This window comes from Anomaloglossus baeobatrachus, chromosome 3, assembly GCF_048569485.1.
Source record: "Anomaloglossus baeobatrachus isolate aAnoBae1 chromosome 3, aAnoBae1.hap1, whole genome shotgun sequence".
Taxonomy (NCBI): Eukaryota; Metazoa; Chordata; class Amphibia; order Anura; family Aromobatidae; genus Anomaloglossus; species Anomaloglossus baeobatrachus.
The window spans coordinates 485343272-485369291 of NC_134355.1; the positions used below are offsets into that span (position 1 = coordinate 485343272).

The 26020-nt window shown below is 47.4% G+C and overlaps 1 protein-coding gene across 1 annotated transcript in view; it reads left to right on the plus strand.

Annotated features, from left to right (window-relative positions):
- PLD1 (phospholipase D1) overlaps window positions 1-26020 on the plus strand; it is a 364378-nt gene that overhangs the window by 319699 nt on the left and 18659 nt on the right. The window contains 5 exon segments of the mRNA XM_075340618.1: window positions 4248-4358; window positions 4500-4588; window positions 19301-19414; window positions 20469-20518; window positions 23313-23447. Coding sequence (XP_075196733.1) covers window positions 4248-4358; window positions 4500-4588; window positions 19301-19414; window positions 20469-20518; window positions 23313-23447 — 499 coding nt within the window.

The window sequence follows — 26020 nt, forward strand, 5'->3', positions numbered from 1 at the left end:
CGCCCACCTGTCAGCGCCGGTTTCGCTGAGAGATGATGGGTGGGAGGATGGGCGTGCATACGTAATGAGCGGGCCCACATGGTCACGGCAGGCGCTGCTACAGCCTGCTCGTGCCGCCGATGACCCGCTCCACCGCAGCACCCTCATTCCCGGCCGCAGCCCTTTAGTCAGACCATAAGACGCACCCCCCACTTTCCCCCAACATTTGGGGGGAAAAAAAGTGCGTCTTATGGTCCGAAAAATACAGTGTGTGTATATATATGTGTGTGTGTGTGTGTGTGTGTGTGTGTGTGTGTGTGTGTGTGTGTATGTATGTATGTATGTATGTGTATATATATATAATATATATATATATATATATATATATATATATATATATATATATATATATATATATATATATATGTATATATGTATATGTATATATACACATATATACACACACGGTATCGCTGTAATCGTACTGGCACGAAAAATAAAGCTGTATTATCACTTTTACAGCACGATGAACACTGTAAAAAAAAAATAAAACATTGTTTTTTGTGCTTTTGGATATCTTTTTTTTTTTTTTTTATTTTTCTTCTTTTAACTTCAGTGGTCTCTTATTAGATTGTTGCTTTACTTTTCTACCTAAAAAGAACGAAGAAACAAATGTTAATTGTCTGAGCGCGGCTGATCATTGAGAGGCTGTTCTGGGCTGCCATCCAATTCTAGAGATGTTTCACAGACATTGGCATCCTCCATAGATCAGTGGGTGTCTCCTCCATAGAGAAGAACTGTCAGCTTAAAAACACTGTGCTCGGAGACAGATGGAGGAGACCTGGAGCAGATGGAAAGAGGAAATGGCAGTGTGATGACTTGTACTCCTGTTTAATACAGAATGCTGGAAATTATTCTATTCAAATATTGTCCTCCCTGCTAGAGGCGTTCAGGAAAAGGGCGAAACTTGCTCAGTGAGCAATACCAAAATAACGTAATGTCTGAAGTTAGGCTGTGCTTACCCGCCCTGTTGCGTAGTTTTATTTCCTTTCCATGTATTTCATCATATTTAAAGCAGATCTAATATCCCGTGCAGTGTATGGGCAGCATATGACCGCTAGCAGGTCCCCATTTCTACTAGCCAAAGGGCACAAGAAGATGTTTGCGATTTGGCAACCGCGAACAGGTTTTTAATCCTATGTATAAACTACATGTAGAATCTTTTTGCGCCAATACCCAGAAAAGTAGCAAGCCGCCAACATGTTGCAACTTTTCTTAAAGTGCTACTAAAGGGACATTTGCCACGTGACAAATTTACTGAAACGTACGCCACAACTGGCATTAATCTTACCAGGTTAGAGTTGGCATACATTGTGGTTTCTCGCCCATGAGATTCCACAAGTTTTTATTATATTTGGAGACCATTGCTTCTGTGACTGGCATATGAAACTCCTTTCTTGATACTTCCCCACCCCTCCACAATTCTATCTCTTAGCCCAAATTCTTGGCACAGGTATCTTCGCTCTAGTGTACTATAAATGGAGTATACGGATAATTTCAGACTGCTATGAATAATGTTTGTTTCATAACATCTTCTCGTTTGTGTATGTCTTATTACTTTCTGACTGATTATGAAACACATCTAACTCTATTTATATACCATGTAAATGAATGTGTATAGATGCACGTATGGCGGTATAATGGTTAGATACAGTAGCTTGGAGCAGATACTAGGCTAGTGGCAAGAGCATTGTAAGGAAAATTGTTAATATTTAATGTTGGGTTTCTTAGAATTTGTAGCTTAAGTGCTGTAAAGAAGGCCAGATGGGATGGGAAGGAGCCGTTTTCTGATAGTATTTCACACCTCCTAAGTATTTATCTTGTACCAGCACAGAACCGTCCTCCGCAATGTGTTAAGGAGCTGAATGCTTTGACGTTGTGTGAAGATCTACCCTGAAGGCTCCCCCTGCTGGTCGATTGTGTGTAGTGTAGTAAGAAAGCAAGAAAGCCCATGGGCACATTCCCAGAAACCTCTGCACTGTGCTATCCATATGAGGGTGCCACAGGGGAAGGTTGAATGAGAATACTTGTGATAAAGGCTACATTCACACTTGCGTTGTTTTGCTTCAGTCACAATCCGTCGCCTTGAGGAATTACGGTATCCTGCAAAATATTTAGCAGGAATCAGGGTTTTTTTTCTTTTTTCCCATAGACTTTTATTAGTGACTGATGGCCCTCGTTGCATCCGCCGCGTGACGGATCAGTCGTTTACTGACTGACCGTCAGGCGAGAGCAACGCTGAATGTAACGTTTTTCGTGTGCGGTAGATCGGTTTTTTACTGTGCGCATGCGCACAGTAAAAACCCATGATCAACTGTAAATTCATTTCCAGCGGCCGGAACGATCAGCTGATTGTTGACAAAAGCCGGCTGCCGGTAAAAAAAAAAAACGGATCTTTTTTTTTTTTTTCTTTTTTGTTTTGTTTTTTTGCAGCATCAGTCGTCACATCAGTTGTGCCACTATCTGCAACGCATCTGTTGCATCAGTCACACAACTGATTGTGACGGATGCTAAACAACGCCAGTGTGAATGTAGCCTTAACACATGTAAGCTTAATTATGTCTAGATACTGGCATTTCATTAATCCCTTTTAAAATGTCCCACAGTCCATGTGCCTAACAATCTCATTTATTTTGTCTGATTTTAATCACAAAATAGATTAGCTGGTGAGAGCAGTGACTTATGACTTTGAATCTAAACCACCCCATAGAGTGTAGGTAGCTGTAGGTTTGACTGACTGCTCTCTCATCCCACTCCACCATATCCAGGCATGTGTGTGTTTTGCTAATTGCTTCTGTTTTCTCACTGACACCTGCTGCCAGACATCTATGGTGATAACTTATCCATTAGAGACAAAAATGATTGGCAGTTCAAAATCAGACACGCCAGATGCCTCTGTCCCCCGTCATAATCTGTCAGGGGCTTCCCCACACCTATCAATATCGGCAGGTTCGGACAGTATTGGTCTGTATGGAGGCTTTTAGGATATGGCCATGATTTAGCTTAAAAAAAAAAAAAAAAAAAATAAAAACAATTGCAAAGACTAAAGGGGGCTTTACACGCTACGAGATCGCTACAGCGATCTCGTTGGGGTCACGGATTTTGTGATGCAGATCCGGCCGCTGTAGCGATGCCATTGCATGTGACAGCTATGAGCGATTTTGCATTGTCTCAAAAACGTGCAAAATCGCTCATCGGCGACATGGGGGTCCATTCTCAAAGTTGTTCCTCGTTCCTGCAGCAGCACACATCGCTCCGTGTGACACCACAGGAACGAGGAAGCTCTCCTTGCCTGCCTCCCGCCCACAATGCGGAAGGAAAGAGGTGGGCGGGATGTTCGTCCCGCTCATCTCCGACCCTCCGCTTCTATTGGGCGGCAGTTCAGTGACGCTGCTGTGACGTTGCTGTGACGCTGAACGAACCACCCCCTTAGAAAGGAGGCGGTTCGCCGGTCACAGCAACGTCGCAGGGAAGGTAAGTAGTGTGATGGGTCTGGGCGCTGTTGCGCGACACGGGCAGCGATTGGCCCGTGTCGCACAACCGATGGGGGCTGGTACGCACGATGGCGATATCGGTACCGATATCGCAGTGTGTAAAGCGGCCTTTACATGAAGTTGAATACCATGCTGGATGCAATGTGGCATGGTTTTCAGCCAAAAGCTACTTACAGGGGCAGTTGCTGTGATTGGCTTAACCCTGACTTTATTGGTTAGGTAAGTGTCTCCTGACTTCAAGAGTTTATGTAGGAAATATGTATGTGTTAGAGATTATAATTTAATGGGATTCTGTCAGCAGGTTTTTGCTACCTCATCTAAGAGGGAGGGAAGATGCTGGACTGCCTTGCATGTGACATTGTAGTCCATCAATAATAATCACTTGGTGATAAAACCTTTAGTTTAAGTAAACAGTACACAGCCTGATAAGACTGTCATAGCTGATTTTTGTTTTTCAACCCATACAACAATGCTGTCCTAAGATTACATAGCAAAAACCTGCTGACAGATTCCCTTTTAAAAAGATTTTTTTAATTTCACTTTGGTGTTTATGGCATTTTAAACATTTTTACATGATGTTTTTGCAAAAAGAATGAGCTTTTTAATAATATGGCAATGATTTAACATTTTCAGTATTATGCATGCTTTGGTAGGATTTTTTTTTTCTCATTCCTTTCTTTGTATTAATTTAGCGATTTCTGCTGTCCTTCTTAGGTTCTTCGCTCTGCAGCAGACTGGTCAGCAGGGATTAAGTACCATGAAGAGTCTATCCACAATGCGTATGTGTACGCAATCGAGAACAGCAAGCACTACATCTACATTGAGGTGTGAAGACTTTGAGTGTTATGTCTTTTCAAGTGCCTTTTTATAATTTTTTTTTTTTTTTACAGTGGATTAAAGTAATGCAGCATGAATACCTGTGACAGTAATTCTGAGAATTAACCATATACATTATATCTATTCCAGAATCAGTTCTTTATCAGCTGTTCTGACAATAAAGTAGTGTTTAACAAGGTCGGAGACACCATTGCACAGAGGATCATTAGAGCTCACAGGTAACCAAATCCATGTGTTCCTACCATGCAGAATGCCCTTATGCTGGCAAAGGTTGTATTACTCATTAGTTCCTGCACTGTATTAACTTCATTGCAGTTTGTTACTATGCTGCTATACAGGGTTCAGTGAAACATACCCAGCCATTTTTGCCATTTCTGGGGTTTTGTGACTTAATCACATAGTTGTATGGTGATCTTAAGATACAGAACTGTAGTTTTATTTTTTTTAATTGCCTTCAGCTCATTCTTGAGTTATGGCGACTTGATGGATGAACGCTCTGTAAGAAGATCGATCTTTTGCAAGCCTAGATAGGTCCACCAGGGTCTTCTCCGCCGTTTTATTGGTTCTATCAAGCCATCAGGTTGCTGGTCTTCCTCTTCATGTTGTTCCTACTATTTCTTTGTCGCTCCATTGGGAGACCCAGACAATTGGGTGTATAGCTTCTGCCTCCGGAGGCCACACAAAGTATTACACTTAAAAGTGTAAACCCCTCCCCTCTGCCTATACACCCCCCCGTGCATCACGGGCTCCTCAGTTTTTATGCTTTGTGTTGAAGGAGGCACACATGCACGCAAGCTCCACAATTTAGTCAGCAGCAGCTGCTGACTATATCGGATGGAAGAAAAGAGGGCCCATAACAGGGCCCCCGGCATGCTCCCTTCTCACCCCACTCTGGTCGGCGGTGCTGTTAAGGTTGAGGTACCCATTGCGGGTACAAAGGCTGGAGCCACATGCTGTTTTCCTTCCCCATCCCTTAGGGGCTCTGGGTGAAGTGGGATCCTAACCGGTCACCAGGCACTGGGACCGTGCTCCCTCCGCAGCCCCTGGGGGAATCTGCTGGACAGGAGACCGGGTATCGTCAGGGACAGGCCCTACTCCTCTGAGGTACTCTGTGTCCCCTTGGGGACGGCGCATAGAGCGCCTGTGTAATGGACGCTGCAGCAGCTGCTGGGTGTGTTTGTGCGCCGGGACTACCGCGCTGACCTCGCTTGTTTGCCGGCCGCGCTTATAACTTTAGTCCCTGGCTTTTGCGGCCTAGTACCGCATACTCCCGCCCCTGGGCCTGCCAGTCAGGGGTAAGGGCGGGACGCTGCACTGGACGTCAGCGCTGAGGGCTGGAGCATACTTAGTATCCTCCTCCCCCCTCACTGAGCACCGTGGGGCACCAGATTCCCGCACTTTCTGAGGCACACCCACGGCTCCCTCCTCCTCTCAGAATGCTGGCAGCCATTCCTATCAGCACTTCTGACGCTGGAGAACTTCAGAGGGGAGACAACACCGAGCTCCACAGCTCTGGGAGGCCCAGGCAGGGAATCTGGTGGTCACACAACCGCTGAGGGCGGTCGGTAAGCAGCACCTGTTACTAGGTGCTGGCCCCCCTGGGTGCCGAAGTGTATATTTATATGCTTATATTGTATACATTTACTCTGTACGGCCGCACTATTTGCTTTTGGCTATATACCCTCTCTGATTGCTCTAAGAGGAGACAACAGCATGTCGTCCGCAAAAAGCAAGGGTGCCAAGGCACAGGCTTACTTTGCAACCTGTACCTCATGTGCGGCTATGCTACCTGCAGGTTCCACCTACCCTCATTGTGTGCAATGCTCGGCCCCTGTGACACTCACTCAGCCGGAGCCTCTGCCACTGGTGGGACCCTCGGCCCAGGTGGAACAACCTGCTGCCACTGTCCAGGTGACAGGGACAGAGTTTGCAGTATTCGCTGACAAACTTTCTGAGTCTATGGATAAATGGTCTGCTAAGATACTAGAAGCTTTGCAGTCCAGACCGGTAACACAGGCCCCGGGCACTGTTGAATCATTGCCCCCAGGCCCCCCTCGGTTGGAGCAGCAAAGTGCTCCTGGGGCGACTCATAGGTCCCACGGTGAGGACTCCGACACGGACCGCAGTCCCAGACCGGCTAAGCGGGCTCGCTGGGAGCTTCCCTCGACTTCATCACACTGTTCAGGGTCTCAGCATGAGGACTCTCTGGAGGATGAAGCGGAGGTGGCAGATCAGGGCTCTGATCCTGACGCCGCTCTCAACCTTGATACACCTGAAGGGGACGCCATAGTAAACGACCTTATAGCGTCCATCAATCAGGTGTTGGATCTTTCTCCTCCAGCTCCTCCGATTGAGGAGTCAGCTTCTCAGCAGGAGAAATTCCATTTTAGGTTTCCCAAACGTACACGGAGTGCGTTTCTTGATCACTCCGACTTCAGAGATACAGTCCAGAAACACCGAGCTTTTCCAGATAAGCGCTTTACTAAGCGCCTTAATGACACACGTTATCCCTTCCCCCCTGAAGTAGTCAAGGGTTGGGCTCAGTGTCCCAAGGTGGATCCTCCAGTCTCTAGACTGGCGGCTAGATCCATAGTTGCAGTGGCAGATGGTGCATCACTCAAGGATGCCACTGACAGGCAGATAGAGCTCCTGATGAAATCCATCTATGAAGCTATCGGCGCGTCCTTTGCTCCGGCATTCGCAGCCGTATGGGCACTCCAAGCTATCTCAGCTTGTCAGTCTGAGATTAATGCAGTCACACGTGCCTCTACTCCGCAGGTTGTGTCCTTAACCTCTCAGGCGTCGGCGTTTGCGTCCTACGCCATGAATGCTGTCCTGGACTCTGCGAGCCGTACGGCGGTAGCATCCGCCAATTCGGTGGCAGTCCGGCCATGTGGCTACATGAATGGAAGGCAGACTCTGTTTCCAAAAAGCTCTTAACCGGTTTGCCATTTTCTGGCGACCGCCTGTTTGGCGAGCAATTGGATGAAATCATTAAACAATCCAAGGGAAAGGACTCGTCCTTACCCCAGTCCAAACCAAACAGACCTCAACAACGGAAGGTACAATCGAGGTTTCGGTCCTTTCGGCCCTCAGCCAGGTCTCAATTCTCCTCGTCCAACAGGCCACAGAAGGGTCAGAGGAACTCTGATTCATGGCGGTCTAAGTCACGTCCTAAAAAGACCGCCGGAGGAACCGCTCCCAAAGCGGCCTCCTCATGACTTTCGGCCTCCCCAAACCGCATCCTCGGTCGGTGGCAGGCTCTCCCGCTTTTGCGACGCCTGGTTGCCACATGTCCAAGACCGATGGGTGAGAGACATTCTGTCTCACGGTTACAGGATAGAGTTCCGCTCTCGTCCTCCGACTCGTTTCTTCAGAACATCTCCGCCCCCCGAGCGAGCCGATGCTCTTCTTCAGGCGGTGAGCACTCTGAAGGCAGAAGGAGTGGTGATCCCTGTTCCCCTTCAGCAATGGGGTCACGGTTTTTACTCCAACTTGTTTGTGGTGCCAAAAAAGGACGGATCTTTCCGTCCCGTTCTGGACCTCAAACTGCTCAACAGACACGTGAAAACCAGGCGGTTCCGGATGGAATCTCTCCGCTCCGTCATCGCCTCGATGTCCCAAGGAGACTTCCTAGCATCAATCGACATCAGGGATGCTTATCTCCACGTGCCGATTGCACCAGAGCATCAGCGCTTCCTGCGTTTCGCCATCGGGGACTAACACCTTCAGTTCGTGGCACTGCCTTTCGGCCTGGCGACAGCCCCACGGGTCTTCACCAAGGTCATGGCAACAGTGGTAGCAGTCCTACACTCTCAGGGACACTCGGTGATCCCTTACTTAGACGATCTCCTTGTCAAGGCCCCCTCTCGGGTGGCATGCCAACACAGCCTGAACATTGCTCTGGAGACTCTCCAGAGATTCGGGTGGATCATCAATTTCCCAAAGTCAAAATTGACACCGACCCAATTGCTGACATATCTCGGGATGGAGTTTCATACTCTCTCAGCGATAGTGAAACTTCCGCTGGACAAACAGCGTTCACTACGGACAGGGGTGCAATCTCTCCTTCGAGTCCAGTCGCACGCCTTGAGGCGCCTCATGCACTTCCTAGGGAAGATGGTGGCAGCAATGGAGGCAGTTCCATTTGCGCAGTTTCATCTGCGTCCACTTCAATGGGACATTCTCCGCAAATGGGACAGGAAGTCGACGTCCCTCGACAGGAACGTCTCCCTTTCTCGGGCAGCCAAGGCCTCCCTTCAGTGGTGGCTTCTTCCCACTTCTTTGTCGAAAGGGAAATCATTCCTGCCCCCATCCTGGGCTGTGGTCACGACGGACGCGAGTCTGTCAGGGTGGGGAGCGGTCTTCCTCCACCACAGGGCTCAGGGTACCAGTCCTCCCTTCAGATCAATGTTCTGGAGATAAGGGCAGTGTATCTAGCCCTAAAGGCGTTCCAGCCGTGGCTGGAAGGCAGGCAGATCCGAATTCAGTCGGACAACGCCACGGAGGTGGCATACATCAACCACCAAGGCGGCACACGCAGTCGGCAAGCCTTCCAGGAAGTTCGGCGGATTCTGCTGTGGGTGGAAGCCACAGCCTCCACCATCTCCGCAGTTCACATCCCGGGCGTAGAAAACTGGGAAGCAGACTTTCTCAGTCGCCAGGGCATGGACGCAGGGGAATGGTCTCTTCACCCGGACGTGTTTCAAGAGATCTGTTGCCGCTGGGGGAAGCCGGACGTCGACCTAATGGCGTCCCGGCACAACAACAAGGTCCCGGCATTCATGGCACGGTCTCAAGATCACAGAGCTCTGGCGGCAGACGCACTGGTTCAGGATTGGTCGCAGTTTCGACTGCCTTATGTATTTCCTCCTCTGGCACTGCTGCCCAGAGTGTTACGCAAGATCAGGTCCGACTGCCGCCGCGCCATCCTCATCGCCCCAGACTGGCCGAGGAGGTCGTGGTACCCGGATCTGTGGCATCTCACGGTGGGTCAACCGTGGGCACTACCAGACCGACCAGACTTACTGTCTCAAGGGCCATTTTTCCATCTGAATTCTGCGGCCCTCAACCTGACTGTGTGGCCATTGAGTCCTGGATCCTAGCGTCTTCAGGGTTATCTCAAGAAGTCATTGCCACTATGAGACAGGCCAGGAAACCAACGTCCGCCAAGATCTACCACAGGACGTGGAGGATCTTCTTATCCTGGTGCTCTGATCAGGGTTTTACTCCCTGGCCATTTGCCTTGCCCACTTTTCTGTCCTTCCTTCAATCCGGAATGGAAAAGGGTTTGTCTCTCGGCTCTCTTAAGGGACAAGTCTCGGCGCTCTCTGTGCTTTTTTCAAAAGCGTCTAGCAAGGCTTCAGCAGGTACGCACGTTCCTGCAGGGGGTTTGCCACATAGTCCCTCCTTACAAGCGTCCGCTAGAACCCTGGGATCTGAACAGGGTGCTAACGGCTCTTCAGAAACCACCTTTCGAGCCAATGAGAGATATTTCTCTTTCACGCCTTTCGCAGAAGGTGGTCTTCCTAGTGGCAGTCACATCGCTTCGGAGAGTGTCTGAGCTAGCTGCACTGTCATGCAAAGCCCCCTTCCTGGTGTTTCACCAGGATAAGGTGGTTCTGCGTCCGGTTCCGTAATTTCTCCCTAAGGTGGTATCCCCCTTTCATCTCAATCAGGATATCTCCTTACCCTCTTTTTGCCCTCATCCAGTTCACCAATGTGAAAAGGATTTGCACTTGTTAGATCTTGTGAGAGCACTCAGACTCTACATTTCTCGTACGGCGCCCCTGCGCCGCTCGGATGCGCTCTTTGTCCTTGTCGCTGGCCAGCGTAAAGGGTCGCAGGCTTCCAAGTCAACCTTGGCTTGGTGGATCAAGGAACCAATTCTTGAAGCCTACCGTTCTTCTGGGCTTCCGGTTCCTTCAGGGCTGAAAGACCATTCTACCAGAGCCGTGGGTGCGTCCTGGGCATTGCGGCACCAGGCTACGGCTCAGCAGGTGTGTCAGGCGGCTACCTGGTCGAGTCTGCACACTTTCACGAAACACTATCAGGTGCATACCTACGCTTCGGCAGATGCCAGCCTAGGTAGGCGAGTCCTTCAGGCGGCGGTTGCCCACCTGTAGGAAGGGGCCGTTTTACGGCTCTATTACCGAGGTATTCTTTTACCCACCCAGGGACTGCTTTTGGACGTCCCAATTGTCTGGGTCTCCCAATGGAGCGACAAAGAAGAAGGGAATTTTGTTTACTTACCGTAAATTCCTTTTCTTCTAGCTCCTATTGGGAGACCCAGCACCCGCCCCTGTTCCCTTCGGGCTGTTGTTCTTTTGTGTACACTTGTTGTTCATGTTGAATTGTTCTGGGTTCATGGTTTTCAGTTCTCCGAACATCCTTCGGATTGAATTTACCTTAGACCAATTTATAAGTTTCCTCCTTCCTGCTTTTGCACCAAAACTGAGGAGCCCGTGATGCACGGGGGGGTGTATAGGCAGAGGGGAGGGTTTTACACTTTTAAGTGTAATACTTTGTGTGGCCTCCGGAGGCAGAAGCTATACACCCAATTGTCTGGGTCTCCCAATAGGAGCTAGAAGAAAAGGAATTTACGGTAAGTAAACAAAATTCCCTTCTTTCCGACCATTGTGCCTTTTTCCAGTGATTTGCTCTCTTCGGATGAAGTAGGCAAGTCGTAGCTTGGTAATCTGACTTACATGTCTTGCTTAATTTGTTAGAAAATTTATTTATTTGTTAACATGGTAAATTTAACAACCTTCTGCACCACCACAATTCAAAGGCGTTGATTCTTCTTCTGTCTTGTTTCTTTATCGTATCTTACAACAGATAAGACCAGACTATGTAAAGCTGGTGTCACACACAGCGACAACGACAACGACGTCGCTGCTACGTCACCATTTTCTGTGACGTTGCAGCGACGTCCCGTCGCTGTCGCTGTGTGTGACATCCAGCAACGACCTGGCCCCTGCTGTGAGGTCGCCGGTCGTTGCTGAATGTCCAGCTTCATTTTTTGGTCGTCACTCTCCCGCTGTGACACACACATCGCTGTGTGTGACAGCGAGAGAGCGACGAAATGAAGCGAGCAGGAGCCGGCACTGGCAGCTGCGGTAAGCTGTAACCAGCGTAAACATCGGGTAACCAAGGGAAGACCTTTCCCTGGTTACCCGATATTTACCTTCGTTACCAGCCTCCGCTCTTGCTGCCAGTGGTGACTCCTGCTCTGTGCACATGTGGCTGCAGTACGCATCGGGTAATTAACCCGATGTATACTGTAGCAAGGAGAGCAAGGAGCCAGCGCTAAGCAGTGCGCGCGGCTCCCTGCTCTCTGCACTGTGACATGTAGCTGCAGTACACATCGGGTTAATTAACCCGATGTGTACTGTACCTAGGAGAGCAAGAAGCCAGCGCTAAGCGCGGCTCCCTGCTCTCTGCACATGTAGCACAGCGACGTTATGATCGCTGCTTCTGCTGTGTTTGACAGCTAAGCAGCGATCATAACAGCGACTTACAAGGTCGCTGTTACGTCACAGAAAATGGTGACGTAACAGCGACGTCGTTGTCGCTGTCGCTTAGTGTGAACCCAGCTTAAGAGCCATGTCTTTGTCACCAGTAAAATGGTCCTCGATTTGAGGGCCTTGTCCAGTGACTTCATTGTTGATTTGCCCACAGCTATTCTCTTGTTGACTTCTAGTGTCGTCGCTGTAACTTGAATGATCATTGATCCGAGTAGGTTTAAGTCCTTTATAACTTCCAGTTCATCGCCATCCATCTCAAATGTGTCCCAGTCATACCTGGCAATAATCAATATCTTTGAGGTTTTTTTGTATTAAGTAGGAGTTCCATGTTTGAGCTTTCCATCTTGCAACTCCGTAATAAATCCTTCATTCCAACTATGCTTGTTGATTTCCATGCTGTATCGTCGCATATTTAAGATTTTTGATGATTCGTCCAGGTATTTTGATTTTTCTTTTACGGCAAGGCCAGCCTTCCTGAAAATAGCTTCTGCATATACCGTATTTTTTGGATTATAAGACGCACTTTTCCTCCCAAAAATTTGGGAGGAAAATGAGGGGTGCGTTTTAAAATCTGAATATAGCTTTACCTGGGGGGCCTGTATGTGCGGCGATTGGGTGCGTTCAGGCGGCCGGGTACCTGTGCCTGTGTGTGGGCAGCAGCCGGGGGCCTGCGTGCGGGCAGCAGCCGGGGGCCTGCGTGCGGGCGGCAGCCGGGGGCCTGCGCGCGGGCGGCAGCTGGGGGCCTGCCGGTGCCGGCCGCCTCTCTGGGCGGGCGGCCTGCTGTGCGTTCGGGTGGCTGTGTGGCATGTTTCCCAGTGTGTGTCCGTGGTCCCAGTTTCAAATGATTGCGCCGGTAATCAGCGCGTGCACAGATGGAGCTCTTGGATTAGACTTCAATCTGCGCATGCGCTGCTCTAGGTGCCATCATTTGAACCGGGACCGCGGACACTGGGACACTCACCGCAACCTGCTGCTGCACCACTCACCCGCTGCTGCTGCCACTACTGACCCGCCGCGCCTGCCGCCACTGACCCGCCGTGTCTGACAGCACAACTTCTGCCTCCTGTGACCCCGCCTCACCACCACTGCTGCCCCCCTCCGGTAAGACAACACCGGAGTATAAGACTGACTCCATTTTTTATTTTTTTTACCTATTTTCTCTCTAAATTTGGGATGAGTCTTATAATCCGGTGCGCCTTATAAAGCGGAAAAATTGGTGACAGATGCAGTCTTGTCTGATGCCTCATTCTACTTTGAACCTTGCCATGTCACTGGTCAAAGTAAAGGTTCTTGATGAGGCTAATCAGATGGTTGGCACACCCATATCTTTCATGGTATTCCAAAGTTTCTGGTGATCAACACAGCCAAAGCTTTGCTGTAGTCAATGAAGCAAAAATAGAGCTCCTTTTCGGCTTTTTCCATTAACCATCTAATGTTAGCAATTACAACTCTTGTTCCTCTGAATTTTCTGAATCCTGCATGTTCCTCTGGCAGCTCTTTGTTAAGGTAAGGCTGTGGCCATCTTTGTAGGATCTTTAGTAGTATTTTGTTGGCATGAGGTACGAGTACAATAGACCGATGGTTTCCACTTTTGATAGTAACTCCCTTCTACGGAATAGGAATAAACACCGTTATTCTCCAGTCTTTGGGTCATTTACTAGTTGTCCGTATCTGTTGACACAGGCTTGTGATGACATCAGCTGCAGAAGACTGTTCTATCGGAATATTGTCACATCGAAGTGCTTTGTTTTTTGACAAGTTCTTTATCACAGCAACAACTTCGTATTTTAAGATGTTTGGTTCGCTATCATTTCCAGTCTCCATTTTTTCCTGTATCGTATTGTCTGTCGTTCTTGTAGATGTGCTCCGTGTATTCTTTCCATCTTTCTTTGATCTATTCTGGCTCAGTTAGTTTGTTCCTGTTGGGATCTTTAAACATTCCCATGCTTGGGTGAAAATTTCATCGTATCGTTTATCTTTTGGAATGCACTTCAGGTGTTAATTTTCAATCTTAGTACATATCTTTTGGTAATAAAGTTCTTTGTCTCCTCAATGGCTCTCTTTAGTCACTGATGTTGTTTGTGACCTGTTTGTTTCCTTTTGCTTTGGCTATTTGTCTTTCGTCAATAATCTTTAGGGTCTCTTCTGGGGTCTCTTCTGTTAATCATGGTTGCGGGTGTCTCTTCTTCCTCTTGTTTATTGTCTTTCTAACTTCTTCAGTATTAATAGGTTTTATGTGTCCATAATTCTTCAGGCTGTTTTATCTTTGTCCAGAGATATAAATCAGTTGTGTAGACCGTTCCAAAATATTATAGGTATGTTGGTCAAATTGAAGTTAAAAATGACCTGTTGTCTAGTCTTTTTGCATGCACAGCTTGACCCTAGTCTTTGCTGTCAGAAATTCATGATCCGTTCCTCAGTCAGCTCCTAGCTTTGATTTTGCAGTAATGTTCGATGATCTCCAGCTTTGTCAAATACATATGTAGTTAATATGATTGTTATAGGAACCATTTTGTAATGTCTATGTGTAAAGGCTTTGTAATGTTGGAAGAAAGTGTTCATGATGGACACTTGATTTGTCGTACAAAAGTCAGTGAATCTATCTTCAGCCTCCTTTCATTCACCAAGTCCAAAGTTTCGAACAAGGATTCCATGTTTGCCATTGCCCACTTTGGCATTCAAATCTCCCATGATCATGAGTAAGTCTTGTTTTGGCATCTTGTCGATTTCTTCTTGAACTTGATTGTAAAATACATCAACATCACACCCCCTATAAAATATCTAAAATGTTCCATAATACCCAGGACGAGGGCTGGAGATGTGGAGACCCCAGCGCAGACATGTTACACATATGGTGGAATTGTAGTAATTTTAGACGTCTGTTGGAAGCATTAAATCATTTAATATCTCAGATTTTAATGCACTAATAATGCTATCCACACAGCAGGCGCTGCTCGCCATTGATCTGGACTCATTCCCCTAAGAGATCCGTACAGTGATTGTACATATTATTGTGCAACAAGAATCAAAATTGCACGTTTTTGGAAAAACCTACAATGTCCGAAATCATCTTGCTGATTAAGGGTCTATTAGTAAAAATAATTGCTTCATCTAATAATATCACAATTTCATAAAAAAATGGAACAATTGGTTGTCTTCCAGTTTAAATACTGTTCTAAAATAACTTTTGTAGATTTGTATATAGAGAATGTGATTGGAAAATTAATGTAAGGTCACAATCTCCCCGTACCCCCCTTCCCTCCCTAACCCTCTTAATAATGTGTTGACTGTTGAGAACTTATTGTCAATATGATGTAATATTTGACACGTTTTGTTAATAAAAATTCTATAGTTTATTAAAAAAAAAAAAAAGAATACTTCAACATCCTCCTCATTGACATCTGTTGTTGGTGCATAGACTTGTATAACTGTGACTTGGATTGGAAGCTCTTTGTAGTCGTATCGAGAGGACTCTACGACGAACTGTGTTGTACTTCAGGACAGTGTCAGACAATTTTTGTATGAGAATAACAGCCACAATGTTTCTCCTTTTGGTTATCATTGCCATAGTAAGTAGACCCAATGTTTGTTTGACTAGAATTGTTCAGCTTGAGTCCATTGTTGCGCCTCGGGGCAGCTGAGCTGCTCTGATATAGACGGTCCGTGGCTCGAGGGAGTTCCAGACCCGGGGGCACTGTCGACCAGTTTTAAATGAAAAGAAAAATAAAATAATAAGTCCGACTACGCCACTCGCGGTTTGTGGCCAGTAATGGTACGGCCGCCGCTGCGGGTTCCCGCTGGGGATGGTGGATGGGGGCAGCATGGATGGTGGAGCCCTCCGCGACCAGGGCTTTTCCCCAGGGGTAGGTGAAGGGTTAACGTGGAGGCGTGCAGCAATAAGTCAGTCCAGACAGGGAGTGCAGTTTGATTGTCTTTACTTACTGGATTTGCGCCCTGGGGATGTGCGGCATCTCAGATACGCCTGTGTCCTTATAGCTGTGCTAGCCAACCTGGTGCCACTCTACCACCAATGCACTCTGGTGTATTTGTCAGTCCTCCCTGGCGTGGAGCACTTGGAGGTTTTTCTGGTGTCTGGGTCCTGCCGCAGGCAGCTTGAACTATTTAAGGGCATTTCTCCCGATCCCCTCTTTGCTGCTGATGCCTCGAACGTTAGTGGGGGCAGATGAGTCCTGGAAACCCACCCGCCTGGCAGACTTAACAGATGGCTTGAAGTCCTGGTCTGTTCTGGGATCTGCACCCCGTGTGTGTAAAGTACTGTGAGCCCTGGATGTCTACCTCACAGAATCCCTCTGTCCTTGGAGCTTGCTCTCTCGCTCTTCAGCTACTTTTCTCCTTTGAGTGGCTGATCTTTCTACTCAGGTCTTTGCGGATTCTTTGCTACTTTCAATGGGTCTCAAGAGTCTGTCTGTCTTGATTCCTTTCCTTTTACTACCGCTCACTTCTCTTCTCAACACCTTCCTCTTTCACTTCCTTTCTCCGACTGACTTGCCACACTTCCCAGGTCACTTTCTCCTCCCCTAGGTCTGGTCTCTTCCTCCCAGTTTTGTGTGTGTGTGTGTCTGTGTGTGTGTGTCTGTGTGTGTGTGTCTGTGTGTGTGTGTCTGTGTGTGTGTGTCTGTGTGTGTGTGTCTGTGTGTGTGTGTCTGTGTGTGTGTGTCTGTGTGTGTGTGTCTGTGTGTGTGTGTCTGTGTGTGTGTGTCTGTGTGTGTGTGTCTGTGTGTGTGTGTCTGTGTGATGACTGGCACAGTCATGTAGGATCTGTTTCTTTGTTGTTACCTTGTTTTTGTGATACCTGGTTCCCGCAGGGGCATCACATCCATCTTGATTTGCTAATGCAGAGTAAGTAGAGTCATGTTCTGTCCATTTCAGCTTTGACGATGTTGAGTTTGCCTTCGTTAATGGAACGCACATTCTGAATTCCAAACGTTATGCTATCTATGCAGCTTTTGATCAAGCGATTTCAGCACCAAGATGTCCTTGCAGCTTTAATCAGGCGTGTCATGAGACTTAAGCGGGCTTTACACGCTACAATATCGTTAATGAATTATCGTCGGAGTCACGTTGTTTGTGACGCACATCCGGCGTCATTAACTATATCGCAGTGTGTGACACTTATGTGCGACCTTAAACGATCGCAAAAGCGGCCAAAATCGTTTGCTGCGGAGAGGTCGTCCTGAAACCTAAAATCGTTTTCCTCTAACGATGTTGTTCCTCGTTCCTGCGTCAGCACACATCGCTGTGTGTGACACCTCAGGAGTGAGGAACATCTCCTTACCTGCCTCCATCGGCAATGCGGAAGGAAGGAGGTGGGCGGGAGGTTACGTCCCGCTCATCTCCGCCCCTCCGCTTCTATTGGATGCCTGCTGTGTGATGCCGCACGAACTGCCCCCTTAGAAAGGAGGCGGTTCGCCGGCCAGAGCGACGTCGCTAGGCAGGTAAGTCCGTGTGATGCTGCCGTAGCGATAATGTTCGCTACGGCAGCGATCACAACATATCGCACATACGACAGGGGTGGGTGTTATTGCGCTCGACATCGCTAGCAATTGCTAGCGATGTCGCAGCGTGTAAAAAACGCTTTAATCATACTAAGGTCGACCATCGGCTCGTCCACAGTAGCTTGTTGAGTGCCTTTCTACCTAGAGGAGCATTTTCCAGTACTAGATCGAATTTCATTAGTTGTACTCTTAAGCTGGTGTCACACTAAACGACAGCGACAACGACGTCGCTGTTACGTCACCATTTTCGGTGACGTAACAGCGACCTTGTAAGTCGCTGTTATGATCGCTGCTTAGCTGTCAAACACAGCAGAAGCAGCGATCATAAGGTCGCTGTGCTACATGTGCAGAGAGCAGGGAGCCGCGCTTAGCGCTGGCTCCTTGCTCTCCTGCAGCACACATCGGGTTAATTAACCCGATGTGTGCTGCAGCTACATGTCACAGTTCAGAGAGCAGGGAGCCGCGCTTAGCGCTGGCTCCTTGCTCTCCTGCAGCACACATCGGGTTAATTAACCCGATGTGTGCTGCAGCTACATGTCAGTGCAGAGAGCAGGGAGCCGCGCGCACTGCTTAGCGCTGGCTCCTTGCTCTCCTTGCTACAGTACACATAGGGTTAATTACCCGATGCATACTGCAGCCACATGTCACAGTGCAGGAGCCGGCACTGGCAGCAAGAGCGGAGGCTGGTAACCAGCGTAAACATCGGGTAACCAGGGAAAGGTCTTCCCTTGGTTACCCGATGTTTACGCTGGTTACAGCTTACCGCAGCTGCCAGTGCCGGCTCCTGATCGCTTCATTTCGTCGCTCTCTCGCTGTCACACACAGCGATGTGTGTGTCACAGCGGGAGAGTGACGACCAAAAAATGAAGCTGGACATTCAGCAACGACCGGCGACCTCACAGCAGGGGCCAGGTCGTTGCTGGATGTCACACACAGCGACAGCGACGGGACGTCGCTGCAACGTCACAGAAAATGGTGACGTAGCAGCGACGTCGTTGTCGTCGTCGTTATGTGTGACACCAGCTTTAATCAAGTCTTATTTGCATAATACGGAAGTAGATTGCCAGGCCTTTCTTCTGTGCCCTAATGGTGGGTCTCGTGAAGGACACGATACATTATTGTAGAAGAAAAAAGCAGATGGCTTTTTGTGATTGTGTAAATTCCTCAAGATTTATCACACTTTATCTTTTCTTGGCTCACTTTAGTATGTAAAGGTGGCCAAATGCCTCAGATATCCGCCAGCCATCTACGCAAGGCATGTATATGTTTGGGATGTGAGCAATATCTGTCGAATGAGCCGCTGCCAGACATCTATGGTGGGCAGTTCATCATCCATGAGAGAGAGTTGGGCAACTTAAGATCCAACATGCCTAAGATTTTTTTTTTTTCTTTCCCTGCTATCAAAATGGAAATGTTGGCACGCTGCCATACAAATTAGCACTGACCTTTATCTAATCTACATAACCACCTTCCTTAACTAAATTCTTATTATCCCTTGTATAATAGTTGGGCTTTCAGAACAGTTAACCATGTTTTTCTGTTACAGGCCAAAAAGTCACAAACCTAAGTCCTTTATAACCGCTAGTCCAACTGAGACAACCCTCTGTATATAACCCCCCCCATTGGTTTTCTCTTTCAATAGCGAACACCAACAATGTTAGTGTTATGTGTGTAAATAGCGCTGTTGCTTTTTGGGTACCAGGGGATTGGGGTCCGATCCCTTTTAGGACCACATCTGTAGGGAGTTTAAATGTTCTCCCCAAGAAATTCTGATAGGGAATTCATTTTGGGGCTCATAATCTAAAATATCATGGTGATTACATAAGCAAGCAAATATCTAGTTGCAAAATAAATAACTAGCTAATCTGTATAATGCTCTTTCACAAAGGGAAAACAAAAAGTACCGGGTGTACGTGATCACTCCTCTGCTCCCAGGATTTGAAGGCGATATTTCCACTGGAGGAGGAAACGCATTGCAGGCTGTCATGCACTTCAATTACAGGTATTGGCATTTAGAGAAGCGGCCAGGCTGTTTCATCTCCTCTGTTTTCATTGCTCAGTAACTTATCTTAGTGTGCAGAACTCCAACATTGGTATAAATGTAACAAAGATATCATCTTAGATATTTCCTTAGTTATAATTTCGGGTGATTGTTACTTGGCAAAATGTAATTTTTGTATATTTAGTTGTAATAATTGTTCTGTCACTATTTGGGTGACCTAAACCTTAACTTGTTCCATGACATGAGGATCACATAGTATTACGTACATGAAGCAATATAATATAGTCATACTTGTCCTGTCTGCTAGGTTTTAGCCCCCTCTTGTGGTCATTTCAGTGTAGCAGCATTTATTGTCCATTGTCTTGCCTGCTGCAGGAAATTGCAATAGCATAGAAGCGATCCTTGTGGGCAGCCAAGCATATCTGTTCCTGTCTTGCGTAAATCTGGCTGTGAATCTTATGATTGTAATTAGTTACATAGGCTGAAAAGAGACCTAGGTCCATCCAGTTAAACCTTCCTCCACCAATTCTACATAGTCACCAAATCATTTATAACTGACAATGTTGTGTGTACTGAGGAAATCATCCAGCGGTTTTTTAAAAGTTGTTAGTGTCAGCCATTACTACCTCTTGTGGTAGGGCATTCCACAGTCTGGCTCTAACTGTAAAGAACCCTTTCCTATTTAGCTGAAGCAATTGCCTTTCTTCCACCTGCAATTAATAAGATTGACAAAGGCAATTGACATTGACTGGCTCCATTAATTTTCGTCTCAGAAGCTTAGCGGGGATGTCATGTCTACTGGTACCAGCTGGGTCACATCATCAAGTGGCTCATATCATGCCCCTGTCCTATTCCATGAATGATACCTGACGAACAGGCATGCGACCCGGCGTGTATTGGTAGACCTGAAATCACCGGCCCCACTCGGCTTCTTATTCCTGAGTGAGCAGAGGCAGAAGAACCACTTAAATACAGACTGGTTATATTTTTTATAATTTTGCTTCTATTCCTAGTTGTTGTTCTGATGATTTTTTTTCTATTGAAATTCTTGTAGGACCATTTGCCGAGGAGAACATTCCATCATTGAGCAGTTAAAGGCAGAAAGTAAGTCTGATATTTTCCAGCATATACATTTGCGGATCAGTCAGTTTAGGAGAGCGGAATTGGTCGTTGGGGCCCAACTTGATTATAAAAATGATTTATGTAGTTAAAATAAAAAATGATAGCAGCTTTGTGTGAGGTCCAGGTGCTGAACTTCTCCCCACTGGGTAGAATATGAGGGCATGGCTGAATGCTGCGCCCCTTCTGCTCTAATTAGCTTAGTCTGGCACTCCTGGGAGTAGACGGGTTATCCGAGTACAGGCTATAGATTTTCTGTGAGCCTGTATGATACTCTCTGAATAAAGGCAGAACAAGCCAGCCAGAAAAGACTGAGCTTAGTCCTCAGCACGGCGCTGCTTCTCCTCGATCAGTAGGCGTCTTCGCAGGCTTTACCTGCAGTACAGCATATAGACAGTACTTGGTAAACCCATCTGCTGTATGTGTAGCTAATTTTTATCATGATAAAAAATAAAATACAATTAGTGGTGTCTCTGTGTATATATTTAACCAGCAATCTAACAGTACAAGTCTTCATGCTCAGTTTTGCAGTGAGAGATTAAGGTCTTATTCACACGTCAGTATTTCATCAGTATTTGTAAATCAAAACTACTAGAGGAACCAACGAGGTGAAGTTATAATGGAAAGACTCACTCCCGTTCTGTTGTGGCCTATAAATTCTGATAAAATGCTGACGTGAATAAAGCCAAAAGCCGATGATCTAGTTATGAGTTAAGTGTTAGTTTCTACAAATATGATTTCCATTTTTTTTTTAAATATATTAAAAGTATCTGTTATAAGTACAGTGGAGCCTCGCTTAACGAGTAACCCACTTAACGAGAATTTTGCTTAACAAGCAAAGCTTTCTGTAAATTTGTAACTCGGTTTACGAGAAAGCTTTGCTGGACGAGCAAAATACTCACTGCACACACTTCCGGTTCTGTACATCCACCGCACTCTGACCCGCACTTGCAGTCCACACAAACACACACATGCACGCTCACTTTACCTTCCGTTCCATTCTTCTGTTCCGCCGGTACATCGCAACGTCCTCGCGGCGAACTACAAGACCCAGGAGGCCGGCGATGGAAGATAAGGTGAGCATAATATGTGTACCTTCACTTCAATCGCTGGCCTCCTGGGTCGTTTACTTCACCGCTCCACTCCAGGCTGTGCATCGGCAACCATAGCGACGAAGAAGGAACTTCCTGTCATCGCTACTCAAAGGCAGCGTGCTGGCCAATCAGAGGCAAGCGTCTTCTGCCTTTGACGTCAGCGCTCTGGCAGCGGAAGTTCCTCCCTCGTCGTTATGGTAACCCGATACACAGCCCGTACCGGAGAACAGCAAGTCCCAGGAGTTCGGCAATGGAACGGAAGGTAAGGTGAGCATAATATGTGTGTGTTTGTACGTGTTTGTGCATGTGTGGAATGACACAATAGGGGACCAGGATGGGACATTTAACAAGTTGTGGAATGAATGGTCTGCATTGCAATGATTTCCTACGGGAAATCTTGCTTTGCTGAACGAGTAACTTGGTTAACAAGCACACTCCCAGAACGGATTGTTCTCGTTAACCAAGGTTCCACTGTATATATAAGAATCGTTATCAGGGGTAAATCGTACTGTCAGGTTAAATTTAATAATTTAATTACAATGCTGCATTTGTCATTAAATGCTCATTGCAATGGGAAAGTTATTTATATAAACATAAGATCAGCATTTTAATCTTTTGTTCTTGAATATGCTAATTAGTTTGTCTAGTCATGGAGGCGTGTACTTCTGCTGAGCCGCCCAGCCAGGCGGTATTGCGCCCATAGAGATGCGGTTTTGGTCTCTGCAGTGCCGCTCTGTTTCCTCCAACATCCTATGCCACACAAATCCTAGGTGGTCAGTGTAACTTTGGGTGTGCACAGTGGTATGTGTCACTACTCTGGCATGTCACTGCACACCCGATGTCCGACCCGCCGAGCGCTTTCCTCTGCAAATGGTTACCGGTCACACTGAGTCAGAAGGTAGTGGCTCATAGAGTGAACTTCTGCTTATGTGCCACTACGTGCTGGCTCGGCGCAATACACACATTTGCTGTGATATATACTTTTTGGTCTGTGTTGTGTACTATTTAGTATGTACTATGTTCAGTACTACACGCTAGTGCAGTTGGACATGGAGAAAATCACCACGCAGCGCTTCTCACAGCAGATGTGCTGTGCTGCTGCATATCGCATTGATCTGGCACATAAAGGCACAAAGGCAGTAGTTCACTTCATGAGCCACTACCTTCCGCCTTAGCACAGTAACAGATTGCAGAGAGACGCACTCGGTCAGTCAGACTCCGGGTGTGCAATGTAACGTCGGGGTAATGACACATGAGCACACTGCACACCTGAGGTCACAGCAGCCACCACTGATTTGTGTGACCTAGGATGTTGGGAGGAAACAGAGGGGCACTACAGTGCCCATAACTCCGCCTCTATGCATGTGATACCACCTGCCTGGGCTGGACTGCTCAGCAGATGTATAAATCTCTACGACTAGACAAACCCAATAGCATATGCAGGAACAAAAGATTACAATGTCCATCTTACATTTATAGAAACAACTATCCCTTAACATTGGGGTTGCTTGCATGCAGCGCTGTAATTATTTAATGGGGGTAAATCCTGCTGTCAGGTTCCCTTTTAAGCAGGTCTGATACTCTTCTACCTGCCAGCAGGGGGAGCACTTGTTCTGTCCTTGTGCTAGAATTCTCCGTTCTCTGCTGGAAATCTGTTACTAACAAATGTGATGTTTTTTCTTCAGTTGGAGATAATTGGCTGAACTACATCTCCTTCTGTGGTCTCCGGACACATGCAGAACTGGAAGGAAACCTGGTTACTGAGCTGATATATGTGCACAGCAAACTGCTTATTGCTGATGACAATACAGTCATTATCGGTAAGTGTGCACACGACTAGTGTGATTGCGTTAGAAAGTCTCTGATCTCTTTAAAATGACCTGCTTCTCAAAAAGAATGTAATATGTGGCCAGTGGTGATTGGGGATAAATTCTAGGGGTTATTCCATATTGTAATAGTAAACTGATAATGAAGAAATATTTAATATCAATGAAATGGAGCTAGTACATTCATATACCATACCAGTGCTGTTCTTTTATTTCCACCTAGCTTGAAAAAGCAAATGTACATGATGCTTTGTACACGATTTGTGTTTATGATCACAGGCAATAACCACTCCTGCATGTTTTGGGGTTGTACAGAAATTGCCAGAATGACCTTTTTCTCTACCTTTTTTACAGCGAAGATTGCAATACTATATATGTGACGCCCCGGACTAGTCAGGTCGTCCCAGGTAGTCACACACAACACCACACCCCCCTCCCGCTTAGGTAACACCAGTCAAACTAAAAGCCTTGTCACCACCCTCCAGGTTTTATGTCCACACCAGGGGGGGCGGAGGCAGGTGGTTGGTTCCGCCCACTGAGGAGTTCACAGGCCTGGAGGCGGGAAAACAGTGAGTCAAGTTCAGGTTCTAGAGTGAAGTTCAGGTGCGAGTGGAGAGCAGCCAAGGCCACGGGCAGTCCTGTGTCCGGGCCCTGATAAGAGACTACCAGGTGGCTGGGTCGGAGCCCAGTCGCCATTGGCAAGGAGGCAGACGGTGGTGGCCGCCTGCAGGAGACCGGGAAGACGACCGGTGGAACCGTAAGGGACCGGGACAGGGTAGTGGCCCACCGGAACCGAACCGGGGAGCCAACTGGATACCGGAGCACCAGGCAGGGTACTCAGACCCAGTACAAAGCCCTGAATCGACAGGGCCGAGTTGAATCAACTGATTGCGGACTGGACTTAAGGACCTATCCCACCCAAGCCCCGTTAGAGGACAAACAGCCCAACCATACAGGGTAAAGCCACCGCCAAGGCATAGACCCAAAGGGCCAGCGTCTGCGGGCAAACTGGCTCCTACGGCATATTCAAGTCGGGGAGCGGACTACCGGTGTCTAGTCATAGAAATCAAACATTTACACACGCAGTTGCAGGAGAAAGGTGGAAGCCACCAACCTATTTGGGAGAAGCTACAGCCGGCTGCGGGCCCCATTCATCCCTCCGTTTGGTTTACCAGAGACTCCAGTGTCTTGTGTCAGAGTGAGTACACCAGTGCCATCAGGCACTGCACCGCAGCACTTCACCCTGCACCCCGGCCCACGCCTACCAGTCCCCGGGACCAACACCCCCTACCCACGGATGGGTCAACACCTAGCTGCGCCATTACACAGCTCCCGGGAGCCCCCCATACCTTCACCGCAGTGGTGGTGTCTACAATCACCACAACCCGTGGGTGGCGTCACGAACTAACATCCAAAACCAAACCACCGCAGCCCCAGCCGTGGAACTCCTCACCCAAATCCCCACGTGTAGCACCAACTCCCTTGCAGAGCGACGTGACCCCCGGGTCCGTGAGAGGCTCGAAACACCCGCAGTACAAGCACGGATCCGAATGGCCTACCTATAGCAGGCCATTGCCCAGCCTGTCACTAACAACTTGGGGAATCAGGGACTCTCTCAGTAAATGTGGTCCCTGTTTGTTTAACCCATTAGATGCCACATTCAATAGCGACTGTGGAATCTAAGGTGTTTGACAGAGGGAGGGGGCTCTCTCTGTCAGCATAGCAGTGTTGTTGCGGAGAACACAAAGGGATCCAGGTCTTTTTTACACTTCTGCCTGTTAGCCTCCCGAGGGTCAGCTTTGAGGGTGTTGGGCCACAAACTGAGCAATTGACCCCAGGGACCCCACTCCTGGTGGTACTGTATATGTTGGTGAAGACATCAGAATGTATGAACTCCCGGTAGGTGTAGGTGTGCTCTTTGTATGTCTGTATGAAGGTGCTCTATGTATATACATATGTATGTATGTGCTCTGAGTATATGTCTGTTTGCTCGATGTATACATGTCTGTGTGTGTGTGTAACATACAGTGTTTGTATCACATACGGCACTGTGTGTCTGTAGTATCCATTTATAAATCCCGGCTACACGTACAAGAGTACATAAGTGTAAACATATTTGCAGTTTCCCAATGAACGAGGAAAATGCTGCTCATTCATCGGTGATTGGATTGTTTATGGTGGCACACAAATCCTTGTTCTCAGCAGCACATCTCCCATTTCGAACTACAGACGTGCTGCTGATAACCTGATACTCTATGGGGCAGAGTGATCTATTAGTGATTGTTTTGTGCCTATCATTCTTCATCAACATGTGTAAAGACGCTGAGAAGCAAGTCCTGTACAACTTCAATATGTCGATTGCTTTCATTTAACCCCTTCACCCCCGAGCCTGTTTTCACCTTCCTGACCAGGCCAATTTTTTCATTTCTGACCAGTGTCCCTTCATGATGTAATACCTCTGGAACATTACCATTGAACCCAGTGATTCTGAGATTTTTTTTTTCATAACATACTGTACTTCATGGTAGTGGTAAATTTACGTCTATATTTTGCTTATTTGTGAAAAC